The 22,814-nt window shown below is 49.5% G+C and overlaps 1 protein-coding gene across 14 annotated transcripts in view; it reads left to right on the forward strand.

Annotated features, from left to right (window-relative positions):
• Positions 1–1,406, forward strand: part of TMCO3 (transmembrane and coiled-coil domains 3) — a 44,985-nt gene extending 43,579 nt beyond the window's left edge. For all 14 annotated transcript variants that reach the window (XM_070520199.1, XM_070520205.1, XM_014867913.3 and 11 more), the window contains one exon: positions 669–1,406. In XM_070520199.1, coding sequence (XP_070376300.1) covers positions 669–782 — 114 coding nt within the window. In that variant the 3' untranslated portion in view covers positions 783–1,406. The remainder of the gene's footprint in view (positions 1–668) is intronic.
• The last annotated feature ends 21,408 nt before the right edge of the window (positions 1,407–22,814 follow it).

Raw genomic sequence — 22,814 nt, forward strand, 5'->3', positions numbered from 1 at the left:
TGATCCTTGACACCAGGGCAAGGCTTTCCCTCCTGCTCTCAGCCAGCCGACCCCCCAGGGACCCCAGGCGCAGCCTCCCGACTGCCCCCACCTAGCAGCGCCCCTCCCTCAGTTGCGATATTGCTGCTAAAACCCTTTTTGCACCCTCGCTCTCAACTGAATTTGGGCTGAATGAGTATGAAAGTTCCTGTTGGTGCACACGAAATGCAGCCACAGATTCAGAGCTAAGAGGTTGTCTCCTTGTATCCGTTAAGTGTGAGGAAGACAGGATGAGTCTTCATGTTACACAGCACCAGACACGATCACTGCAGAATGCCTCCGTGCACCGTCTCCACTGGAGATGGGCCCAGGGGCTGCATGCTCACTGTGAGGGACCCCCGGGGGGCAGTCTGACTGCCCACTGCACCCAGGGGAGACCCCCAGGCAGCACAGACTCCAGTGTCTGAACCCACAAGGCAATGATCTGACAACCATCTCCACCGATGGTCAAATCACAGCCCATCTAACATACAAATGTCCATGCTCCTGTGGCTGGAGGGGGAGTGTCGGAGGGAAGGAGCGCGCTTGTAGTTTGTAGGTGCACCTCCTCACCCTGAGTGTGAGCGCCCCAGCCTTACCTCTGCAGGTGCACCTAATCCTGAGATGACGCCCCGCCTTACCTGTTGCAGGTGTACCTCCTCATCCTGAGTGTGACCACGCTCAGCCTCCTACTGGCCCCAGTGCTGTGGAGAGCTGCGACTGCGAAGTGTATGCCGCGACCAGAGAGACGGTCCAGCCTCTGAGGGCCCTGAGGTGATACCCCGCCGCTGTGGGAGTGCCATTTGCACAGTTCTGTAGTCGCACGTTCCTGTGAGCCCTCCGTGGAAGGGAGGCGTCTTCATTTCCGCCAGCTTTACAAACTCTCTTGGCCCCATTTAGGATCTTCAGAGTAATTTATTGCGTTCATCGATCCTGCACAGCATAGCGTAGCGCTGTTTACAGATTGCCTTGACTATTTTGCCTGGATGTGCCTTTTTTTCTGAAATCAATGTTAACTTTCTATTGTTATTCATGATTTTATTCATCAGTTCATGACTTTTTGGTAAAGAAAAATTTCGAAGCTTTTTTATTTATTGTGCAACTTCAGTGTTGTAATCTGTTGGTCAGTATTTGTTATTAAAACATTTCTGTGATGTGAAGTTTTAATTCTGGCAATGGGTTTAGAAAGTTACTTTTAATCCTTAAAGCCTATGTTTTCTAAAATGAGACAAAAATCTTCTAAATGTCTATTTGCTTTTTACTATAAGAATTTTAAACAAACACTTTCATGTCGATGTTTTATTAGGTGTGTCATTCTTTTAAGATATTTGGTTTGAGTCACAAGAATATGCGTTCTTTAATAAAGATCATTTATGGTCAGCGTATAATTGAAATTTCTTGAAAATCTGCCTTTTCAGGTAGATTTTTGTGTTGAACTTATCTTCACCAATTTTTTTTTAGTTAAGAGGATTCGTGTATTAAGAGACCACGTTAATGCAGTGCTATTTGCAAAGGCTAAATTCTAACTTCAAATTTTAGAAGTGCATTTTGGTTATTGGGGCCCTTTTTTAGAAAACCACACAGATGAAGAGCAGATCCTTACAAAGGTTCCCTCAGGGCAACTGTAAGTGGAGTTTCCTGTAAGTGAAGAGCCTAACAATTCAACCCAAATACTTGGAGTAGAGGTCAGATATGTTGGGTTAATTATGGATTGCAGATATAGATTATGGGTTGCATTAATGCAAATTAAAACCTCAAGATGAAGTAAATTTTATCTAGTCTGAAGTACATCAGGGAGAAATGAAGTAAACGTGTGCCTGTTTTTAGGCAATAGCGTTGGTTTGATTCATTTCTAAATCACAGCAGATGGGTGCCATTCCCTCCTAATGGCTGGATGTGTGGACACCGCCATCCTAGACCATCCACACCCGGGGTGGGCAGGCAGCGGGCTCCCCCTCCGCCCACCCTCCCCACCCGCCTCCTCCCCACCTCCTGGCCGCAGGACTTGGCCTCTTCCCCCTCGCTCACCGGGCTCACCCCCACCTCTCCATGTTTTCATCTGTGAACTTGGCTCTGGTCGGTTGGCCCCACACTGACTGCACGGAGCCCTCCCTGACCCCTGCCCTCTCCAACCCCTGCCCTCTCTGACCCCTGTGCTCCCTCCATCCTTGAGCAGACTCCCAGAAGGCTCTGAGCACTGCCTTCCTGCTGATCCCTGCCACCGCGGGTGCTGCCACTCGAGTTTCTTTGGCCGGTGGCAGGAAGGTGTGTCGTGTCCTGCATGGACACTTGCTGACCAGCCCGGCCGTGGCATCCTCATCTGGAACTCAAGGCTGAGGGTCGGCTCGAGTCTGCTGCCGTAGACGACACTGGAGACGTGCTTAGAAGGGGAGGTCTGAACCCCGATTCGGAGGCAGACGGGGAAGCCGTGGTGGCCCCGCAGCGCCGGCAGAACCTGGACAACAGGAGCCGTGAGGGCGGGCTGTGTCGGGGGTCCCCGGGCACTGCGCCTGGAGTCCCGGCCTGAAGCTTCTCCGCCTCACACGCTGGCTCTGCCGCCCGGTAACCCCTCCTGACACGCCCGCCCCGGCTCTGCCGCCCGGTCCCTGCGGGCGTCCATGTGCCCCAGCCTGCGGTTCCCGACTCACCAGTCTGTGAGTCCATCTCCCAAAGTCCTGACAGCGGGGCTGTCCTGGTCCCCAAGTGTTGCGGCAGGGTAGAGAGCAGGCTTGAGGTAAACGGGCTTCCTGAGTTCACGCGGCTTGAAGCCCCCGTGGGAAGACGTTGCACTAAATGTGGAACCTGGTTGAGGCCTGAAGGGATGGACAGGAGGACGTGAGACATGGTCAGCTGCTCGCTCCATGGAGGACAGTGAAGACGCAGTGACCACTGTGGCCTGGGCCCTCCGAGGGAGAGCGGTAAAGGAATCTCGCCTCAGTGTGTTTAAGCAACAGACGCAGTCAAGCCTGTGTGTGCAGCAGTGGTGAGGGCGTGTGGAAGTCCCACGGTTACCGCCTCTGGGGACGGTGCTCTGTGGCAGGGACACAGGCGGGTGGTGCACGCGGACTGGGCTGTGAAAGCCGGGCACACAGGCAGCCGGGCAGGTGGGCAGGGAGGCTGCAGGAGGAGTTTGATGCTGACAGTGGTCCTCATGGTCTCTTGGGAGAGGCATCCGGGCTACACTTGCAGGAGGTCAGAGGTCAGAGATCAGAGTGCAGGGGGAGGTCGTCCCCCCGCCTCCCGCCTGGCAGAGTCATGGCTCTGCAGGAGGGTGGCTCTGCCGCATGGGGGCGACAGGTGAGGTAAGTGACCCGAGCAGAGGCCTGAGGGGCCCCGCGTGCCCCTGGAGGGTGGCGGCATCCCAAGTCTCCCTTGCCGGTGCACCGTGTGGGGATGGGAGGTGGGTGGGAGCCTGGAGGACGGTGGCAGGTGCCTGCACGCGGCTCTCAGGAGCAGCGCAGGCCTCGGCGCCTGCTTGGATGTGACTCCTGTGCCTGAGAACAGGCGCTGCGGGAGCTTCGGATGGTGAGGGGGTCCAGACACAGGACCTCCTGCAGGGACGAGCGGGCAAGGCCTCGGTGCCAGGCCAGTGTGGCACGGAAGGGCCCGTGGCCCCAGGAGGCTGGGACCCCCCCAGCCTGTGCATGTGGCTCTTCAAGGCGAGCAGGGCGGGTGCTGGAGGGGCGTGCAGGTCGCGGTGAGGAAGGAGAGGTGGTGCTGGCTGCAGTGGGAGGGGCACTGCTCTGACCCCTGACTAGACGTCCTACTCCTGCTGCCCTCGCTCAGCTCAGCACTCGGCCAGCAGCAGGAACGTCGGGGCTCCGGCAGCTGCGACACCCACGGTCCTACCACGTGCCCCTGCCTCCCCGCCACATGACACAGCTGTCACCTGCGCACCCGGGCTGTTTTTCTCCTGTGCGATTGCAGCACCAGCCCCTCCGTGGTCACCAACCTGGGGAGTTAGCCAGCCGGCTCAGCCGGCTTCTTCACCTGGGCATCCTTCTCCTGCTCCCTCAGTCTCGGGCCCCCCACCAGGCTGCACACCATCCCCGGCCCCCACCCCAGCTCCGCCTCTCAGCCCTCCTCTGTGGCTGTGCGGCCCCAGGCCAGCGCCTTCAGAAACCCTTTTGCAACTACGTCAGCGAAGTCTCTGTGTTCTGCAGCGCGGGGCCTTGAGGCTTGGCAGTGGAGGCCCCAGCTCGCTGTGCTGGGTGACGTGCAGGGGGTGGCTGGCTGCATTTCCTCCTGTCACCAGGAGAAGGCGGTGTGCCTTTCCTGGAGCAGGTCAGATCAGCGTCCCATAGGCCTCTGGCTGCCCACCCCGACAGTGAAGACAGCGTGCTCTGCGTGGTGCAGGGATGGGCCCACCACGGATCAGAGAGAATTGAGCCAGACGAGGGATGATGGCGGGTAGGACAGGAGCAGTGGAGGGAACAGGGGCAGGAGCGGCTGGTTGTCAAAGCCCCTGTGACCGGGAGCCCAGAGGGCCTGGTTGGAGTGCTGGGGGATGCAGGTGGAGAGCAGCCTGGGGGCCTCAGGTGCTAAGGGCCTTATCGTGGGTAGGACTATGTCCTTGAGTGGCCCTAATCCCATGACTGGTGTCCCGATAAGAAGAGGGAAATTTGGATCCGTACAGAGGGAAGAAGGCCACGTGACCACAGAGACAGAGACACATGAGGCCGCCCCACGCCAAGGACTGCAGACAGCCAGCCGGAGCCAGAGGAGGCAGGAAGGACTCCCAGAGCTTTCAGAGGGAGGGCGGCCTGGTGCCACCTTCATCTCCAGCTGCTGCCTCAGACCCAGGAGAGATGAGATTTCTGTTGTTCTAAGCTGCCCAGTCTGGGTGCTTTCTTGCTGTGGTCCCAGGACACTGACACTGGCCTCTTGTACCAGCTCAGAGGTGAGGACTTTCTCCACTCCCGGCACGGTTTCCGCGTGGCTGCAGGACTGAGCAGGGTGCTGTGTGAGGGAGGTGACCGGGGGCAGACCCTGGGCCAGCCACACCCCAGGCTCAGCAAGGAGAGGGGCCCTCAGGGAGGGCGGAGGTGAGGCTCAGGCAGAGGCGAGACCTGGGTACAGGTGAGCGCCCCATAGGTGAGGCCTAGGGTACAGGTGGGCTCCCCATAACGAGGCCCAGGTACAGGTGAGCCCCCATAGGTGAGGCCTGGGGGGTACAAGTGAGACCCCATAGATGAGGCCTGGGGCACAGGTGAGCCCCCATAGGTGAGGCCTGGGGCACAGGTGAGCCCCCACAAACGAGGCCCGGGGCACAGGTGATCTCCCACAGATGAAGCCCTGGGTACAGGTAAGCCCTCCATAGATGAGGCTTGGGGTACAGGTGAGCCCCCCATAGATGAAGCCTGGGGTACAGGTGAGCCACCCCTGGGCGAGACAACCGGCACTGGGGGGCCCCCGCATAACTGCAGTGCTCACTGGAGCAGAAAAGCCCAGACCTCCAGGGAGCGGCCAGGTGCCGGGGTCTGCTGGTGGGTGCTGCCCTCGAGTCGCCAATCATCTGGGGCTCGTCACTGTCCTCCAGCTCCCCACGTCCACACCTGCGCACGACCTGATAACTCACTGCTCGGGGCATGTCGGGGCTCGTCTCGGCATCTCCACAGAATGATAGGGGTGATTCCAGTCCTGGTAGGTCACGCAGGCACAGGAATGGATGCCTCAGTCTTGGGGCAAAGGGAAACCTGGTCATCAGAACTAGATCCCAAGGTCATGGCAGCTCAGTGCAGGCACTGGACTCCACGCGGCAGCTCGAGGGGGACACCAGGGCCTCCTTTGCCCTTCCCTAGGTGCCACCCCATGGATGTACAGACCCGACCCAGAGACCAAGAGCATCAACGCTGAAAAAGTGTTTTATTTATTTTTTCCTTTTCAAGTCTGTGGTGGTTTTTTTTTTTTTTTTTTTTTTGGTGAGGAAGATTGGCCCTGAGCTAACATCTGTGCCCATCTTCCTCTATTTTGCATGTGGGATGCCTCCACAGCATGGCTGACAAGTGGTGTAGATCCACACCTGAGATCTGAACCTGTGAACCCAGGCTGCTGAAACGGAGCATGCAGAACTCAACTACCAGGCAACGGCACCAGCCCCAAAAAAGCATTCTATTTTATGACTGTAGTTGTGGATTTTATAAGCACCTTACTTCCCTCAATGGCTTGGTGCTCAGGGCAACTTTGGGAACCTGGGGCCCTTTAATGACCTTAGTGACCTCTGCTCTTGGCCATACCAGGCAAGGGATTTTCATTTTGTTCCAGGTGGTTTGAGAATTGAAAAAAAATAAAGAGCTATTTCCAAATAGTGGTGATTCCCAGGTCCTGTCTTCATTTCCGCTTCAGCAATGTTTGAGATTCTCTTTGTCGAGCCGCCTGCTGGTGTGGACTGTGTGCAGCTCACACCTGCTGCCTCAGTTCTGGTCCCCGGGCAGGTGTTCAGGTCGGGCCAGGTCAGGGTCGGGGGCCCTCAGCTCTCTCCAACGCACATCTCATTGCCTTCCACTACTCACACCTGCCGTGGAAACAGCCCGTCACAGCGCAGCCACGTGTTGGGGCGGAAGCACCTGTTTGGGTCGCCTGTCTGGTCTGGTCCCGTAGCTGGCGGTTTCATGCAGTTCCTCTCAGGGGAGAGCTGCCAAAGAGGCAGAGGGACCGTCCTCTCCACGGCTGAGGCTCGGACACCTTTGTCATGGGGTGGGGCACCCAGGGACTGCACTGACCCAATGTACCACGTGCCACATAAAGGATGACATGGAGCAGGAGGGTTAATTTGAGATCCCCTGGCAAACAGACCCCAAGCCCCTACTGGTGACGCTCAAGCCTTTCATTTTGGAAGTTTGGATTTTCGTCACTGCCCCGTGGGGGTCAGGTTGATCGTGTTAACATTGCCCTCTAAAGTGGCTGTGCAGGACCCTTTAAATTGGAGAAATGGTGAAAAGGGCTCTGCCTAGTGTTGTTTGAGTACTGCTGAGGCTGCTGTGGGTGCCCAGCCTCCCCCGGCCCTGCCTGACCTGACCTGGTCCTCCTCCATGGCCCGCTGTGGTTTGAGCCAGACACGGCAGAGCCCATGTGGCAAGTGAGAATGTCTCCTTTCAACATGACTTTGGCGTTTCTTCAAAGGCAGGACCCTGGCTGACACCCAGCATCTCTCACCTACAACTGGCCCGGCCCCACGTCGGGTCTGTTCTGGATTTCTTCTCGGTTTTCAGGGACTTATTTTCTTGCATCCCCAGTGGGGTAGCTCTCAACAATTCAGGCCAACAGCCCCCCAACACCCACACACCACCCCCTCCTCGTCCTGCCGGTCTGGGTCCTGCCCAAGGTAGGAGCTGACTGGGACCTGCATTCCAGGCTGCCCCACTGCCGAGGGGTGACCTGTTGAAGGTTTGTCCCTTCTCCACCAAGGAGAACTCGTTAGACCAGCCGATTCTCAGCTACTGAGGGAGTCTTCTTTCCCGGGAGGACACAGGAGAGAGAGAAACATACCAGGTAAAGGAGGGAGCGAGGCAGAGAGAAACCACAGACGCGAGCCAGGCGCGGTGAGCTGCCCCGCAGGGGGAGGCCAGGACCTGGGCCTCTGCTATGCATGGACAGGAGCCAGGCCACCTGACTCCTTGAAAGAAGCTGCAAGCTAGAGTTCTGCATACAGCTTGTGAGTTTTGAATGTTGGCAAGCTTCTTTGCTTTTTTTCCTTCTTAGTCGTGAAAAGGGCAAACTGTCACTTAGCGGCTTTCCTGCTGAATGATGTTCTCTAGATTTTTAAAACTAAGATTTTGTTTTATATGGAAATACAAAAGAGTTAAAGAAGGAAAAAGTGCCTATAATTTCACTGCTATAAAAACTATGTAAAGCAAGAAGAAAAAATATTCCTAAGGTCCCCTTCCTTCTGGGTCTGACGGAATAGAGTCAACGAGGGGAACAGTCCAGACCAAAGTTGAGACATCACAGGCCCGAACCACAGGGCCAGGTGGACAGAAGTCTGGACTGAGGGAAGGAGGAGATGTCTCAGGAGCTGGATCGCAGGTAGAGAGACGAGATTAGTTGTCACATTTGGTGCAGTGTCAGCCGCCTGGTCCATGCTTGGCTCACTTGTCTTTGTCTGTCCATGGAACTTAGGGAAGACCAGCGCACCTCACCCCACCCAGAACACGGACAGCCAGTGTCTCCCGAAAGATGTAACTACTGCCCTAAATTTGATGCTTAACATCCTTCTAGCTTTTTCCTTTTCCTGTTTATTTTCCTTTGTATATATTTTGCATGCGGGTCTTTTTTTAAGATTGGTCCTGAGCTAACGTCTGTTGCCAATCTTTTTTTTTTCTTCTTCTTCTCCCCAAAGCCCCCCAGTATATAGTTGTATATTCTAGTTGTAGGTCCTTCTAGTTGTGCTTTATGGGATGCTGCCTCAGCGTGGCCTGATGAGCGATGCCAGGTCCGCACCCAGGATCCAAACCGGTGAAACCCTGGGCCACTGAAGCAGAGTATGCAAACTTGGCCACTCAGCCATGGATGGGGCCGGCCCCGTACACGTGTGTTTTAAACTTTATAAGAAGGGGAAGATGTTATATGGCCTTTGCGAGATTTCCAGTGTGGCTTATTATTCTATTGTGCAAATACACAGCCCTCTATTTATTTGGTGTCCTGCTGTTGGACATTTGAATTGTGTTCCAGCTTTTTGTTAGTGTAAACATTGATGCTGAGCACGCCCCGGGACACATCCTAGAAGTGGCGTTGCTCGCTGGTAGGATACGCAGATATTCTACTTAATAAGATGGTGCCAAAGTATTTTCAACAGTGGGTATCAGTTGACACTCCTGCTGGCTGAGTGTAGGACCCGCTGTTGACCCACAGCCTCTCCCACATTCGCTGTTGTCAGACTTACATTTGCACATCACCTGCGTTAACCCGATTTCCGGCTGTGGTCTTATTTGTATTTCCCTGATAATTAATGAGACTGAGAATCAATTCATATGTATACATATTGGCCAGTTTACAATTCTGACTCTGCCAGTCCATGAACGCAGCATATCCATGTACTTAGTTCTTTTTTAGTTCTTTCCGTTATACTTTGTAGATTTCTGTGAAGAAGTCTTAGGTATTTTTTCATTAGATTTATTCCCAGATATTTCATATTTTTGATCTATTGTTAAATGGCATTTTAAAAACTTTTTATTGTAGTATAATGTACACACCTCAAGGTGCAGCTATCACAAATTTACGACTTCATGAATTTTCACTGAACTCACCTATGTAACCCACACTCAGATCAAGAAACCCAACGTCTTCAGCGCCCCGAAGCCCCCCTGTGTCCTCTTCCATCATTTCCACCCCCCCAGGTGACCACTGGCCTGACTTGGGTTAGTTTTTCTTGCTCAGTACTTCATCATAATGGACTCCTACAGAACGTAACTTTTCTCTCAGGCTACTTCTGCTCGAAACAGTGCGAGGCATTGGCCCATGACTGCCTACAGGTTAGGACAGTTCGTTCCGCATGTGACTCCATCCCAGTTTGTCTTTTCTGCTGCACGGGAGCGCTGGGACAGTTCGTTCCGCATGTGACTCCATCCCAGTTTGTCTTTACTGCACGGGAGCGCTGGGACAGGTTCCACTTGAGCTGCTGTGGACATTCCAGTAGACCGATGTGTATGCTTATTTCTCTTGGATGTCTTCCTGGAATGTGCTTGCTGGATCACAGAGCCATTATATGCTCGACTGCATTGGAAAATGCCAGTCAGTTTTCCAAAGGGATTTGAACATTTTATTCCTGTCAGCAACGTGTGAAAGTTCCAGTTGTGCCACATTTTCACCAACACTTGCTATTGGCAACCCCTTGCTTTCTAGCCATTCTGATGGGTGTGAAATGGTATCCTGCTGTGGTTTTAATTTGCATTTTCCTGATTACTAAAGAAGTTGGGACCATTTTCACATGCTTCTTAGCCATTTGGATTTCTTCTTTAATGTAGTTAATATAGTTCAAGTCTTTTGACGATTTTAAGACTGAGTTCTTTTTATTTTATTTATTGATTTGTAGTTATTCTGGATATGAGTTCTTTATTAGATATATCTACTGTGAATGTTTCCCCCAATCTATGGATGTTTTTTAAACTTGCCTTTGATGAGCAAGACTTTTAAGTTTTGATAAAGTCCAATTTATACATTTCTTCTTTTACAGTTGGGGCCATATTTGTCCTATTTTTAAAACCCTTGCCTATCCTAAGGTCCTGTTGTCTTCTGGGAATTTTAGATTTAGCTTTCAGAAATTACTTTTTGGCTTTGGTGTGAGGGACCAATCAAAGTTCATTTTTTTCCCACATGGAAATCAAGGAGATTGAGCGCCATTTATTGAGAGACTTTCTTTTCCCCCTTGAGTTGCATTGATGCCTTTGTTGAAAATCAAGTAACTATAAATGTGTGTGGGTCTTTGTTGGGATTTTCTACTCTGTCTCATTGATCTATCTATCTATCCTTATGCCATCACCATGCTGTCTTAATGTAGCATCAAAATCTGGTCCTGTAAGTCCTTCAGCATCATTGCTCTTCTTCAATTGTCTTGGTATTATTAGGTCTATTGGTAGTCAATGTAAATTTTAAGATCAGATTATCATTGGAAAATTTGCAAATACGTGGAGATTAAACAACACACGTCTGAATAACACATGGGTGAAAGAAGAAATCTCAAGAGAAATTAAAAAGTATTTTGAACTGAATGAAAATGACAACATGACATCAACATTTGTGGGATGCAGTGAAAGCAGTGTTTAGGGGGAAATTTATAGCGTTGAATGCATGCCTTAGAAAAGAAGAAAGATTTAAAATCAATCACCTAAGCTTCTACAGTAGGAGATGAGAAAAAGAAGAGCAAATTAAATTCAAAGTAAGCAGAAGAAAAGAAATAATAAAAATTAGAGTAGATGTCAATGAAATTGAAAGCAGGAAATCAAAGAAAAAATCAGTGAAACCAAAAGCTGGTTCTTTGAAAATATCAATAAAGTCATAAACCTGTATCTGGGCTAAGAAAAAAAGAGAGAAGTCACAAATTACTGATATCAGAAACGAAAGAGGGGACATCACTGCAGATCCCATGGACATTAAAATGATAATAAAGGAATGTTATGAACAACTCTATGCCCACAAATTTGATAACCTAGATGAAATAAACTAATTCCTTGAAAGACACTGTAGTTTAAGTGCCCAACATTAAACTTTTGATTGCTGAGGCATCCATTTCAACAGACATGCATCTTATATAAACATATTGGCAGCTGTACCACACAGCTGTTAGCGAAACAACCAGATAAGGAGCAAGGTAGCCCCCACCCAAGAAGCTCCCTCTTTCAGAAAGCTCTGGGTAACCTAGATAACTGACCGTTTGCGTGAGCCCACCTCCCCCTCCCACGCCCTAATTCACACTCTTATGCTTTAAATTAGCCAATAAAGAATGAACCTGCAAAACCGTAGACACCCCACCTTTGGACCCTAATAAAGGCAGAGCCCCAGGTCCGTGCTGTCTCTGTGACCTCCTTCTGTGGCTTTGGGCATGCCGTGCACCCACCAGGAACTGTGGATAATAAGTCTTGTTCCTCAAAGTTCCTTGATGGTTTTTGCTGAAGCACATCCTGTGACCATAAGAAGACCACAAGGCTCAGTCCAGCCACTACCCTGGCCCTGGTAGGGGACATGTCTGTGGGAGCTTGCTACGAGTATATGGGCGCAGACAAGGGCCTCTGGCATTCCTGCCTGAGAGCGTCACTATCAATAGGATGGGACTGACACAACAGACAGTCTCCCAGAACTCACACACGAGGAAACAGATGATCCCAACAGGCCCATCTCTACTAAGGAAATGGAATCAGTAATTAACAACCTTCTGAAACACAGAGCACCAGGCTCGTTTGGGTTCACTGGTGAATTCTACCAGACATTTAAGGAAGAAATTACACTAAAATCTGTAACAGCCTAAAGAAGAAAAATCACGTTATCATATCAACAGACAGAAAAAGCCTTTGACAAAATCCATTCACGATTTTTAAAAACTCTCAGCAAACTAGCCATAGAAGAGAATTTCCTCAACTTGATAAAGAACAACTACAAAAGACCTACAGCTAACATCATAATTAATGGTGAGAAACTCAAAGCTTTCGTGCTAAGATCAGGAACAAGACAAGGATGGTCCCTCTCAGAACTCCTTTTCAACATTGTACTGGAAGTCCTAGCTAATGCAATAAGACCAAAAAATTAAAAAATAAAAGGTATAAAGATTGGTAAGAGGGAAATAAAACTATCTTTGTTTGCAGATGGCATGATTTCTACGTAGATAATCCAAAGGAATTGCCAAAAAACTCTGGAAGTTGCAGGAAACAAGGTTAATATACAAAAGTCAATCACTTAGCTACATACCAGCAATGAAGAAGTGGAACTTGAAATTAAAAACGTAATACCATTCACATTAGTACCCCCAAAATGAAATACTTCGGCATAAAACTAACAAAATATGTACAAGATCTACATGAGGATAACTATAAGACTCTGATGAAAGAAATCAGAGAAAAACTAAATAAATGGAGAGATATTCCATGTTCATGAATAGGAAGCCTCATTCATGATGTCAAGATGTCAGTTCTTCCCAATTTGACCTATGGATTCAATGCAATCCCAATCAAAATCCCAGCAAGTCATTGTGTAGATATTGCCAAACTGATTCTAAGGTTTATATGGAGAAACAAAAGACTCAGACAGTTAGTACAATATTGAAGGAGAAGAACAAAGTTGGAGAACTGACACTATCTGACTTCAAGACCTGCTATAAAGCTACAGTACAGTTATGCACCACGTAATGACGTTTCAATCAATGATGGACCACATACGCAACAGTTGTCCCATAAAAATATTACCATATAGCCTAGGTGTGTAGTAGGCTATACCATCTAGGTTTGTGTAAGTACATTCTATGATGTTTGCACAACGACTCATTTCTCACAACGTATCCCCATCTCTTTCTCTCTCTCTCTCTCTAGATAGATAGATGGATAGATAGATAGATGGATAGATAGTCAACTTAGATAGATAGATAGATAGATGGATACATGGATATATAGTCTGCTTATCTTAGATAGATAGATAGATAGATGGATGGATATATAGTCAACTTATCTTTGACAAGGGAGCCAAGGTAATACAATGGAGAAAAGATAGTATTTTCAGCAAATGGCACTGGAACAACTGGATATCCACATGCAAAAAAAATGGCATTACACCTTTCAGAAAAATTACCTCAAAATGGATCATAGACCTAAATATAAAATGCAAGACTATAAAACTCCTAGAAGATAACAGGAGAAAATCTAGATAACTTTGTGTTTAGATACAACACCAAAAGGTACAATCCATCAAAAAAATAATTCATAATCTGGACGTCATTAAAATTAAAAGCTTCTGCTCTGGGAAAGACACTGTTGAAAGAATGAGAAGACAAGTTACACACTGGGTGAAAATATTTGTGAAAGACGTATCTGATAAAGGACTGTTGCCTCAAATATACAAAGAACTCTTAAACCTCAACAATAAGAAAACAAACAACCCAATTAAAAAATGGGCAAGGGGCCAGCCTGGTGGCGCGGCAGTTAAGTGCGCACATTCCGCTTCTCGGCGGCCTGGGGTTCGCCAGTTAGGATCCCGGGTGTGGACATGGCACCACTTGGCACGCCATGCTGTGGTAGGTGTCCCACATATTAAAAAAAAAGTAGAGGAAGATGGGCACAGATGTTAGCTGAGGGCCAGGCTTCCTCAGCAAAAAGAGAAGGACTGGCAGTAGTTAGCTCAGGGCTAATCTTCCTCAAAAAAAAAGGGCAAAAACTTGAACAGACACCTCACTAAAGAAGATATACAGATGGAAAATAAGCATATGAAAAGATGTTCCACATCATATGTCATCAGGGAAGTTCAAATTAAAAGAACAATAAGATGCCACTACATACCTATTGGAATGGCCATAATCCAAAATACTGACAACACCAAATGCTGATGAAGATGTGGGGCACCAAGAGCTCTCATTCCTTCATTCTTGGGGAATGCAAAATGGTTCAGCCACTTTGGAAGACATTTTGGCAGTAGCTGACAAAACTAAACTCACTCTTACCACACAACCCAGCAATCATGCTCCTTGATACTTACTCAAAAGGGTTGAAAACTTATGTCCACACAAAAATCTTCTGCTTATAGAGGCTTTGTCTGTAATTGCTAAAACTTGGAAGCAACTAAGATGTTCTTCGGTAGATGAGTGGATAAATAAACTGTGATACATCCAGACAATTGAATATGATTCAGCACTAAAAAAAATGAACTGTCAAGCCATGAAAAGACATGGAGGAACCTTAAATGCATATGACTAAGTGGAAGAAGCCAATCTGAAAAGGCTACACCCTGTATGATTCCAACAGTGACATTCTGGAAAAGGCAAAACTGTGGAGACAGTAAAAAGATCAAGGGTTGCTGGGAGTTTGTGGGGAAGGGAGGATGAAGAGGTGGAGTACAGAGGATTTTGAGGGCAGCGAAACTATTCTGTGTGGTATTACAGTGGTGGATATATGTCATTATACATGTGTCAAAGCCGTAGAACGTAGAGCAAACACCGAGTGAACCGTAATGTAAACTAGGGTCTTTGGGTGATAGATTCACTGACTGTAACAAATGCACCAGTCTGGTGCAGGATTTTGATAGTGGAGGAGGCTGTGTGTAGGTGGAGGCCAGAGGGTACATGAAAACTCTTTACTTTCAGCTCAGTTTTGCTATGAACCTAAAATTGCTTTAAAAAGTAAAGACTATCTTTTTCAAAAATTAGGTTTTCAATTTCTACCAAAAAAATGAAATTTATGATTGGGATGGCATTGACTCTATAGGTTAGTTTGGGGAGAATGGACATCTTAACAATATGGAGGCTCCCAATCCAAGAATATGGTGTATCTCCAAAATTTTAGGTCTACTTTAGATTTTTTTAGCAACATTTTATTTTGTTCTATAGATCTTTACACATCAAGTTAATTCCTAATTAGTTGATTTTTTCATGCTATTGTAAATAATATTTTAAAAATATCATTTCCCAAAGTTTGTATATAGAAATATAATTGATTTTACTGCATAGATCTTATATCCAGAAAATCTGCTAAATTAGCTGATCAATTCTAGCAGACTGCTTTGGTGTTCCACATATGCAATCATATCATCTAGCAATAAAGACAGTTTAAATTTCTCCCTATTCAATGTTTATGCCTTTTAATTTCTTTTTCTTGCCTTATTGCACTAATTAGGACCTGCTGATTAATGTTGAATAGAATGGATTTACTCCCAACTATTGTGAAAATTTCAAAATACACTGAGCTTGAACAAATAGTAAAACACCCACCCGTATATTGAACACTTGTTCTCATTTTGCCATTTGTTCTCACTCTCTTTCTGCCATGCGAAAGTATACACTCAAAAGTCACACACGCTTTTTTTTCTGAATCATTCAAAAGTTAATCATTGGTGTCACCACACTTAGCAACTCAATTAATCACCATGCCTCTTCTAAGAGAAAGGATGATCTCCCACAATGCCATTGTCACACCCAGCAAAACAACAGTTCTCCTCTTATCTAATATTTGGAACATATATAATCCTCCCCAATTGTACCCAAAATGTCCTTTATAGCTTTAAAAAACAGTTTTATTGAGATATAATTCATGTGCCATACAGTTCACCTGCTTAAAATGTACAATTCAATGGGTTTTGGTGAATTACATTATTAATTTTTAAAATCGTGGTAAAATATATATAACATAAGACTTGCCAATTTAATAATTTTTAAGTGTACGATTCAGTGGTATTAATATATTCATCATGTTGTGCAACCATCACCACTATTTCCAAAACTTTTGCATCACCCAAAACAGAAACTCTGTAACTATTAAATAATAACTCCCCATCTTCTCCTACCCTTAGCCACTGGTAGCCACTAATCTCCTTTCTGCCTCTATGAATTTGCCTATTGTAGCTCTTTCATAGAAGTAGCATCATACAATATTTGTCCTTTTGTGTCTGACTTATTTCACTGAGCATAATGTTTTCAAGGCCCATCCATGTTGTAGCATGTGTCAGAATTTCTTCCTTTATATGGCTGAATAATATTCCATTGTGTATATACACCACATTTTGTTTATCCATGCTTCCGTTGATGGACATTTAGATTGTTCCCATCTTTTGACTATCGTGAATAATGCTGCAATGAACATTGGCATACAAGTATCTAACAGATACACTTGTGTGTGTGTGCACATATATTGTTCTATTAATGTGATGTTTACATTGATTGGTGTTCTTATATTGAACCATGTTTGCATTCCTGGAATAAACCCCACTTGGACATGGTGTATAATTTGATGAAAGATATGAATTTATAAATCCAAGAAGCTGAGTAAACTCAAAGTAGGATAAGCTCAAAGAGACCCACACTGAGACACATTCTAATCAAACTCAAAAGACAAAGATAGAGAATCTTGAAAGCAGTGAGATGTCACTTAAGGATCCTCAGTCCGATTGACAGCTGATTTCTCATCAGAAGCCATGGAGGCCAGAAGGCAGTAGGATGACATATCTGAAGTGTCAAAAGAAAAAACAAGCTGCCAATCAAGAATTCTATTTCTTGTGCTTCAAAGATAAAGGAGAAAGTAAGACATTCCCAGGTAGACAAAAGCAGAGGGAGTTCATTTCCATCAGACCTGTCCTACAAGAGATGCTACACAGAATCCTTCAGGTTGAAATGGAAGGTCATCAGACAGTAACTGGGGCCATATGAAGAAATAGAGACCTCTGCTAAGAGCAAATACATGGACAAATATAAAAGCCAAGATTATTGTATTTTTGCTTTGTGACTCCACTTTTTATTTCCTACATGATTTAAAAGACAAATGCATTAAAATAATTATAAATCTACGTAATTGAGCAAATAATGTACAAATCTGTAAATGGATTAAACTTCCCTAGCAAAAGATGTAGATTGGCAGAATGGGTAAAAAGCAGGATCCAGCTGTATGCTGCCTACAAAAGGCTCACCCTCGATCTCAGGACACACACAGTGAGAGGATGGAAAAACATTTTACATGCAGTTAGTAACCAAAGCGAGCAGGGGTGGCTAGATCAATAAGAGACAAATAGACTTGGAGTAAAAGATTGTTACAAGAGACAAAGAAGAACATTATATTATCATTATGAGATTATTATGATGATTATTATAATAATTATATAATGTCCTTCTTTGTCTCTCGTAACCATGATAAAAGGGTGAATTCACCAAGAAGACATAACAATATAAATATATGTACGCAAACATCAGAGCTTCCAAACACAGGAAGCAAATGTTGACAGAACTGAAGGAAGAAATAGGCAGCTCTACAGTCATAGAGAAGACCTCAACACCCACTGTCAACCACGGACCGGGCGCCCAGACAGGTCGTCAAGGACACAGGGGACTTGCACGACACTGTAGCTCAACTGGACACAACTGTCTAGAGATCACTCCCTCCAAGGGCAGCAGAAGACACATTCTTCTTAAGTGCACGTGGCACGTCCTCCAGAAGCAGGTCCCTGGAGACCTTGCCTACACTTCGTGAGGCAGCAATGCAGTGAAGACGCGTCTCCCTCGGGGTCTGTTTATATCAGGGCCCCGGAGCTGTGCATCAACCCAGGAGCAGGTCAGTCCATTGAAGAATTTTAAGCAGGAAGTAGCGTGATCTAATTTCCATTTTTAAAACATTGGTCTGGCTGCTGCATAGACAAGAGATTAGAGTAGGACAAGAGTGGAGGAAGGGAGAGGGGATAGGAGTGTTTACTTCTATCTAGGGTTCTAGCATGAACAACTAGGTGGACGCTGTTTGTTTCCTGAGCTGGAGGATGCTGGGGGAGGAGCTGGCTTGGTGGATGGGGCCTGAGCTCACAATCAGCTGTACTGTATCACCTTTGACAGAGGAATCATCTTGCCAAGTGCCTTATGAGAAGTTGTGCTAATTAAATTCCCACCAACGGTGTATGAGGGTGTCCAGGAAACCAGGATTTTAAGTGGTTTCCTCCGGAGGAATTTGTGTTCTAAAAATAGAATGGCAAACCTAGATTTGGAGAAAAATTAAGTATCTATCATGTTGGAGGGCTTAGAGGGTAAGAGGAAAGAAGGAAGGAGAAGTTTGCCTAGAATGGTGCATACGGCAATTTTAGAGAAATATCATAGATTGTACGAAAGAAAACATAATTAAACTTGCCCTTGCCTTTCCCACTGGTCTCAGAATACATCTATTTTTTAGATTTTCTCAATTTAGCTCTCTTTTAATCTCGTCTCTGTCTGCCTCTCCTATATCCTTGTCCTGTCACTCGTGCCCCGTTTCTCTTTCTTCTTCCATCTCTTTCCTTTAGTGGCTTCCTCTCACCTACGAAATACTCAGGTTCCTCATCTCCCCAAACCCTTTGCCCCCACACGGCTTTGCCTGAACTCCCATGCCACCCTTTTCTTGCCAAACCTGCTCGCTGCCTCATCCCCATCCCTCATCCTCCATCTTTCACCCCCATCTCTCACCCTCATCCCTCACTCTCATCCCTCAACCTCCATACCTCACCCTCCATACCTTACCCCCATCCCTCACCCCTATGCCCTCACCCTCATCCCTCACCTAACATCCCTCACCCTCCATCCCTCACCCTCATCCCTCACCCCCATCCCTCACCCCATCCCTCACCCCATCCCTCATCCCCCATCCCTCATCCCCCATCCCTCACCCCATCCCTCATCCCCCATCCCTCACCCTCATCCCTCACCCCCATCCCTCACCCTCCATCCCTCACCCTCATCCCTCACCTAACATCCCTCACCCTCCATCCCTCACCCTCATCCCTCACCCCCATGCCTCACCCCCATCCCTCACCCCATCCCTCATCCCCCATCCCTCACCCCCATCCCTCACCCCATCCCTCACCCCATCCCTCATCCCCCATCCCCCATCCCCCATCCCTCATCCCCCATCCCTCACCCTCATCCCTCACCCCCATCAATCACCCTCCATCCCTCACCCTCATCCCTCACCCCCATCCCTCACCCCCATCCCTCACCCCATCCCTCATCCCCCATCCCTCACCCCTATGCCCTCACCCCCATCCCTCACTCCATCCCTCATCCCCATCCCTCATCCCCCATCCCTCACCCCATCCCTCATCCCCCATCCCTCAGCCTCATCCCTCACCCCCATCCTCACCCTCCATCCCTCACCCTCATCCCTCACCCCATCCCTCACCCCCATCCCTCATCCCCATCCCTCACCCCTATGCCCTCACCCTCATCCCTCACCTAACATCCATCACCCTCCATCCCTCACCCTCATCCCTCACCCCCCATCCCTCACCCCCATCCCTCACCCCTATGCCCTCACCCTCATCCCTCACCTAACATCCCTCATCCCCCATCCCTCACCCCTATGCCCTCACCCTCATCCCTCACCTAACATCCATCACCCTCCATCCCTCACCCTCATCCCTCACCCACATCCCTCATCCCCCATCCCTCACCCCTATGCCCTCACCCTCATCCCTCACCTAACATCCCTCATCCCCATCCCTCACCCCTATGCCCTCACCATCATCCCTCACCTAACATCCATCACCCTCCATCCCTCACCCTCATCCCTCACCCACATCCCTCATCCCCCATACCTCACCCCTATGCCCTCACACTCATCCCTCACCTAACATCCATCACCCTCCATCCCTCACCCTCATCCCTCACCCCCATCCATCACCCCCATCCCTCACCCCCATCCCTCATCCCCCATCCCTCACCCCTATGCCTCACCCTCATCCCTCACCCCCATCCCTCACCCCCATCCCTCATCCCCATCCCTCACCCCTATGCCCTCACCCTCATCCCTCACCTAACATCCATCACCCTCCATCCCTCACCCTCATCCCTCACCCCATCCCTCACCCCCATCCCTCATCCCCCATCCCTCACCCCATCCCTCATCCCCCATCCCTCACCCCTATGCCCTCACCCTCCATCCCTCACCCTCATCCCTCACCCCCATCCATCACCCCCATCCCTCACCCCCATCCCTCATCCCCCATCCCTCACCCCTATGCCCTCACCCTCATCCCTCACCTAACATCCATCACCCTCCATCCATCACCCTCATCCCTCACCCTCATCCCTCACCTAACATCCCTCATCCCCCATGCCTCACACCTATGCCCTCACCCTCATCCCTCACCTAACATCCATCACCCTCCATCCCTCACCCCCATCCCTCATCCCCCATCCCTTACCCCCATCCCTCACCCCTATGCCCTCACCCTCATCCCTCACCTAACATCCCTCACCCTCATCCCTCACCCTCATCCCTCACCCCCATCCCTCATCCCCATCCCTCACCCCCATCCCTCACCCTCATCCCTCACCCCCATCCCTCACCCCATCCCTCACCCTCATCCCTCACCCTCATCCCTCACCCTCATCCCTCATCCCCATCCCTCACCCTCATCCCTCACCTAACATCCCTCACCCTCATCCCTCACCCCCATCCCTCATCCCCCATCCCTCACCCCTATGCCCTCACCCTCATCCCTCACCTAACATCCATCACCCTCAATCCCTCACCCTCATCCCTCACCCCCATCCCTCACCCCCATCCCTCATCCCCCATCCCTCACCCCTATGCCCTCACCCTCATCCCTCACCTAACATCCATCACCCTCCATCCCTCACCCTCATCCCTCACCCCCATCCCTCACCCCCATCCCTCACCCCTATGCCCTCACCCTCATCCCTCACCTAACATCCATCACCCTCCATCCCTCACCCTCATCCCTCACCCCCATCCCTCAACCCCATCCCTCATCCCCCATCCCTCACCCCATCCCTCATCCCCCATCCCTCACCCTCATCCCTCACCCCCATCCCTCACCCTCCATCCCTCACCCTCATCCCTCACCTAACATCCCTCACCCTCCATCCCTCACCCTCATCCCTCACCCCCATCCCTCACCCCCATCCCTCACCCCATCCCTCATCCCCCATCCCTCATCCCCCATCCCTCACCCCATCCCTCATCCCCCATCCCTCACCCTCATCCCTCACCCCCATCCCTCACCCTCCATCCCTCACCCTCATCCCTCACCCCCATCCCTCACCCCCATCCCTCACCCCCATCCCTCACCCCCATCCCTTACCCCATCCCTCACCCCTATGCCCTCACCCTCATCCCTCACCCTCCATCCCTCACCCTCATCCCTCACCCCATCCCTCACCCCCATCCCTCATCCCCCATCCCTCACCCCCATCCCTCACCCCTATGCCCTCACCCTCATCCCTCACCTAACATCCCTCATCCCCCATCCCTCACCCCTATGCCCTCACCCTCATCCCTCACCTAACATCCCTCATCCCCCATCCCTCACCCCCATCCCTCACCCCCATCCCTCATCCCCCATCCCTGACCCCTATGCCCTCACCCTCATCCCTCACCTAACATCCATCACCCTCCATCCCTCAACCTCATCCCTCACCCCCATCTCTCACCCCCATCCCTCATCCCCCATCCCTTACCCCCATCCCTCACCCCTATGCCCTCACCCTCATCCCTCACCTAACATCCCTCACCCTCCATCCATCACCCTCATCCCTCACCCTCATCCCTCACCTAACATCCCTCATCCCCCATCCCTCACCCCTATGCCCTCACCCTCATCCCTCACCTAACATCCATCACCCTCCATCCCTCACCCTCATCCCTCACCCCCATCCCTCACCCTCATCCCTCACCCCATCCCTTACCCCCATCCCTCATCCTCCATCCCTCATCCCCCATCCCTCACCCCATCCATCACCCCCATCCCTCACTCCCATCCATCACCCCCATCCCTCACCCCCATCCCTCATCCCCCATCCCTCACCCCCATCCCTCATCCCCCATCCCTCATCCCCCATCCCTCACCCCATCCATCACTCCCATCCCTCGTCCCCCATCCCTCATCCCTCATCCCCCATCCCTCACTCCCATCCATCACCCCCATCCCTCATCCTCCATCCCTCATCTCCCATCCCTCACTCCCATCCCTCACCCTCATCCCTCACCCCCATGCCCTCACCCTCATCCCTCACCCCCATCCATCACCCTCCATCCCTCACCCCCATCCCTCACCCCCATCCATCACCCTCATCCCTCACCCTCATCCCTCACTCCCATCCCTCACCCCCATCCATCACCCCCATCCCTGATCCCCATCCCTCACCCTCATGCCCTCACTCCCATGACCTCCTTTAGTAGATGCTTCTTGGCCTTTGCCTTCTGTGCTATTGAGCCTGTTCTCCTAAAACCATCAATTATCTGATCGACGATTTGAATGACCTCTCCTCACCTTTCATTCCACTTGATACTGAGCACATGTGACACTGTTGATCACTCTCTCCTATTTGAAGCACATCCTTTCCTTGCTCTCAAAATCAATTGATCCATGTCATTGGGAACCACTTCTAACATTTACAGTTTGAATCAGCCATGGTCCTGCAGGAATGGACACCAAAGGCTTTGTCTATAGACAGTGGGAGGGCACCAGTGCAGCGGTGTGGGTGTGCTACCAACCCCAGGCGGCGAGCAGATGAGGACCAGCAGGAAGCCCTTATTCCACCAGGCTGAGGGTGCAGGGAGCAAGCACGGCTTAGGGACCTGAGCTGACAGTTGTGGAAGGGGCCCTGACAGGCGCTGTGAACAGAGGACGCAACTACTGCCCAA

Source organism: Equus asinus, chromosome 11, assembly GCF_041296235.1.
Source record: "Equus asinus isolate D_3611 breed Donkey chromosome 11, EquAss-T2T_v2, whole genome shotgun sequence".
NCBI lineage: Eukaryota > Metazoa > Chordata > Mammalia > Perissodactyla > Equidae > Equus > Equus asinus.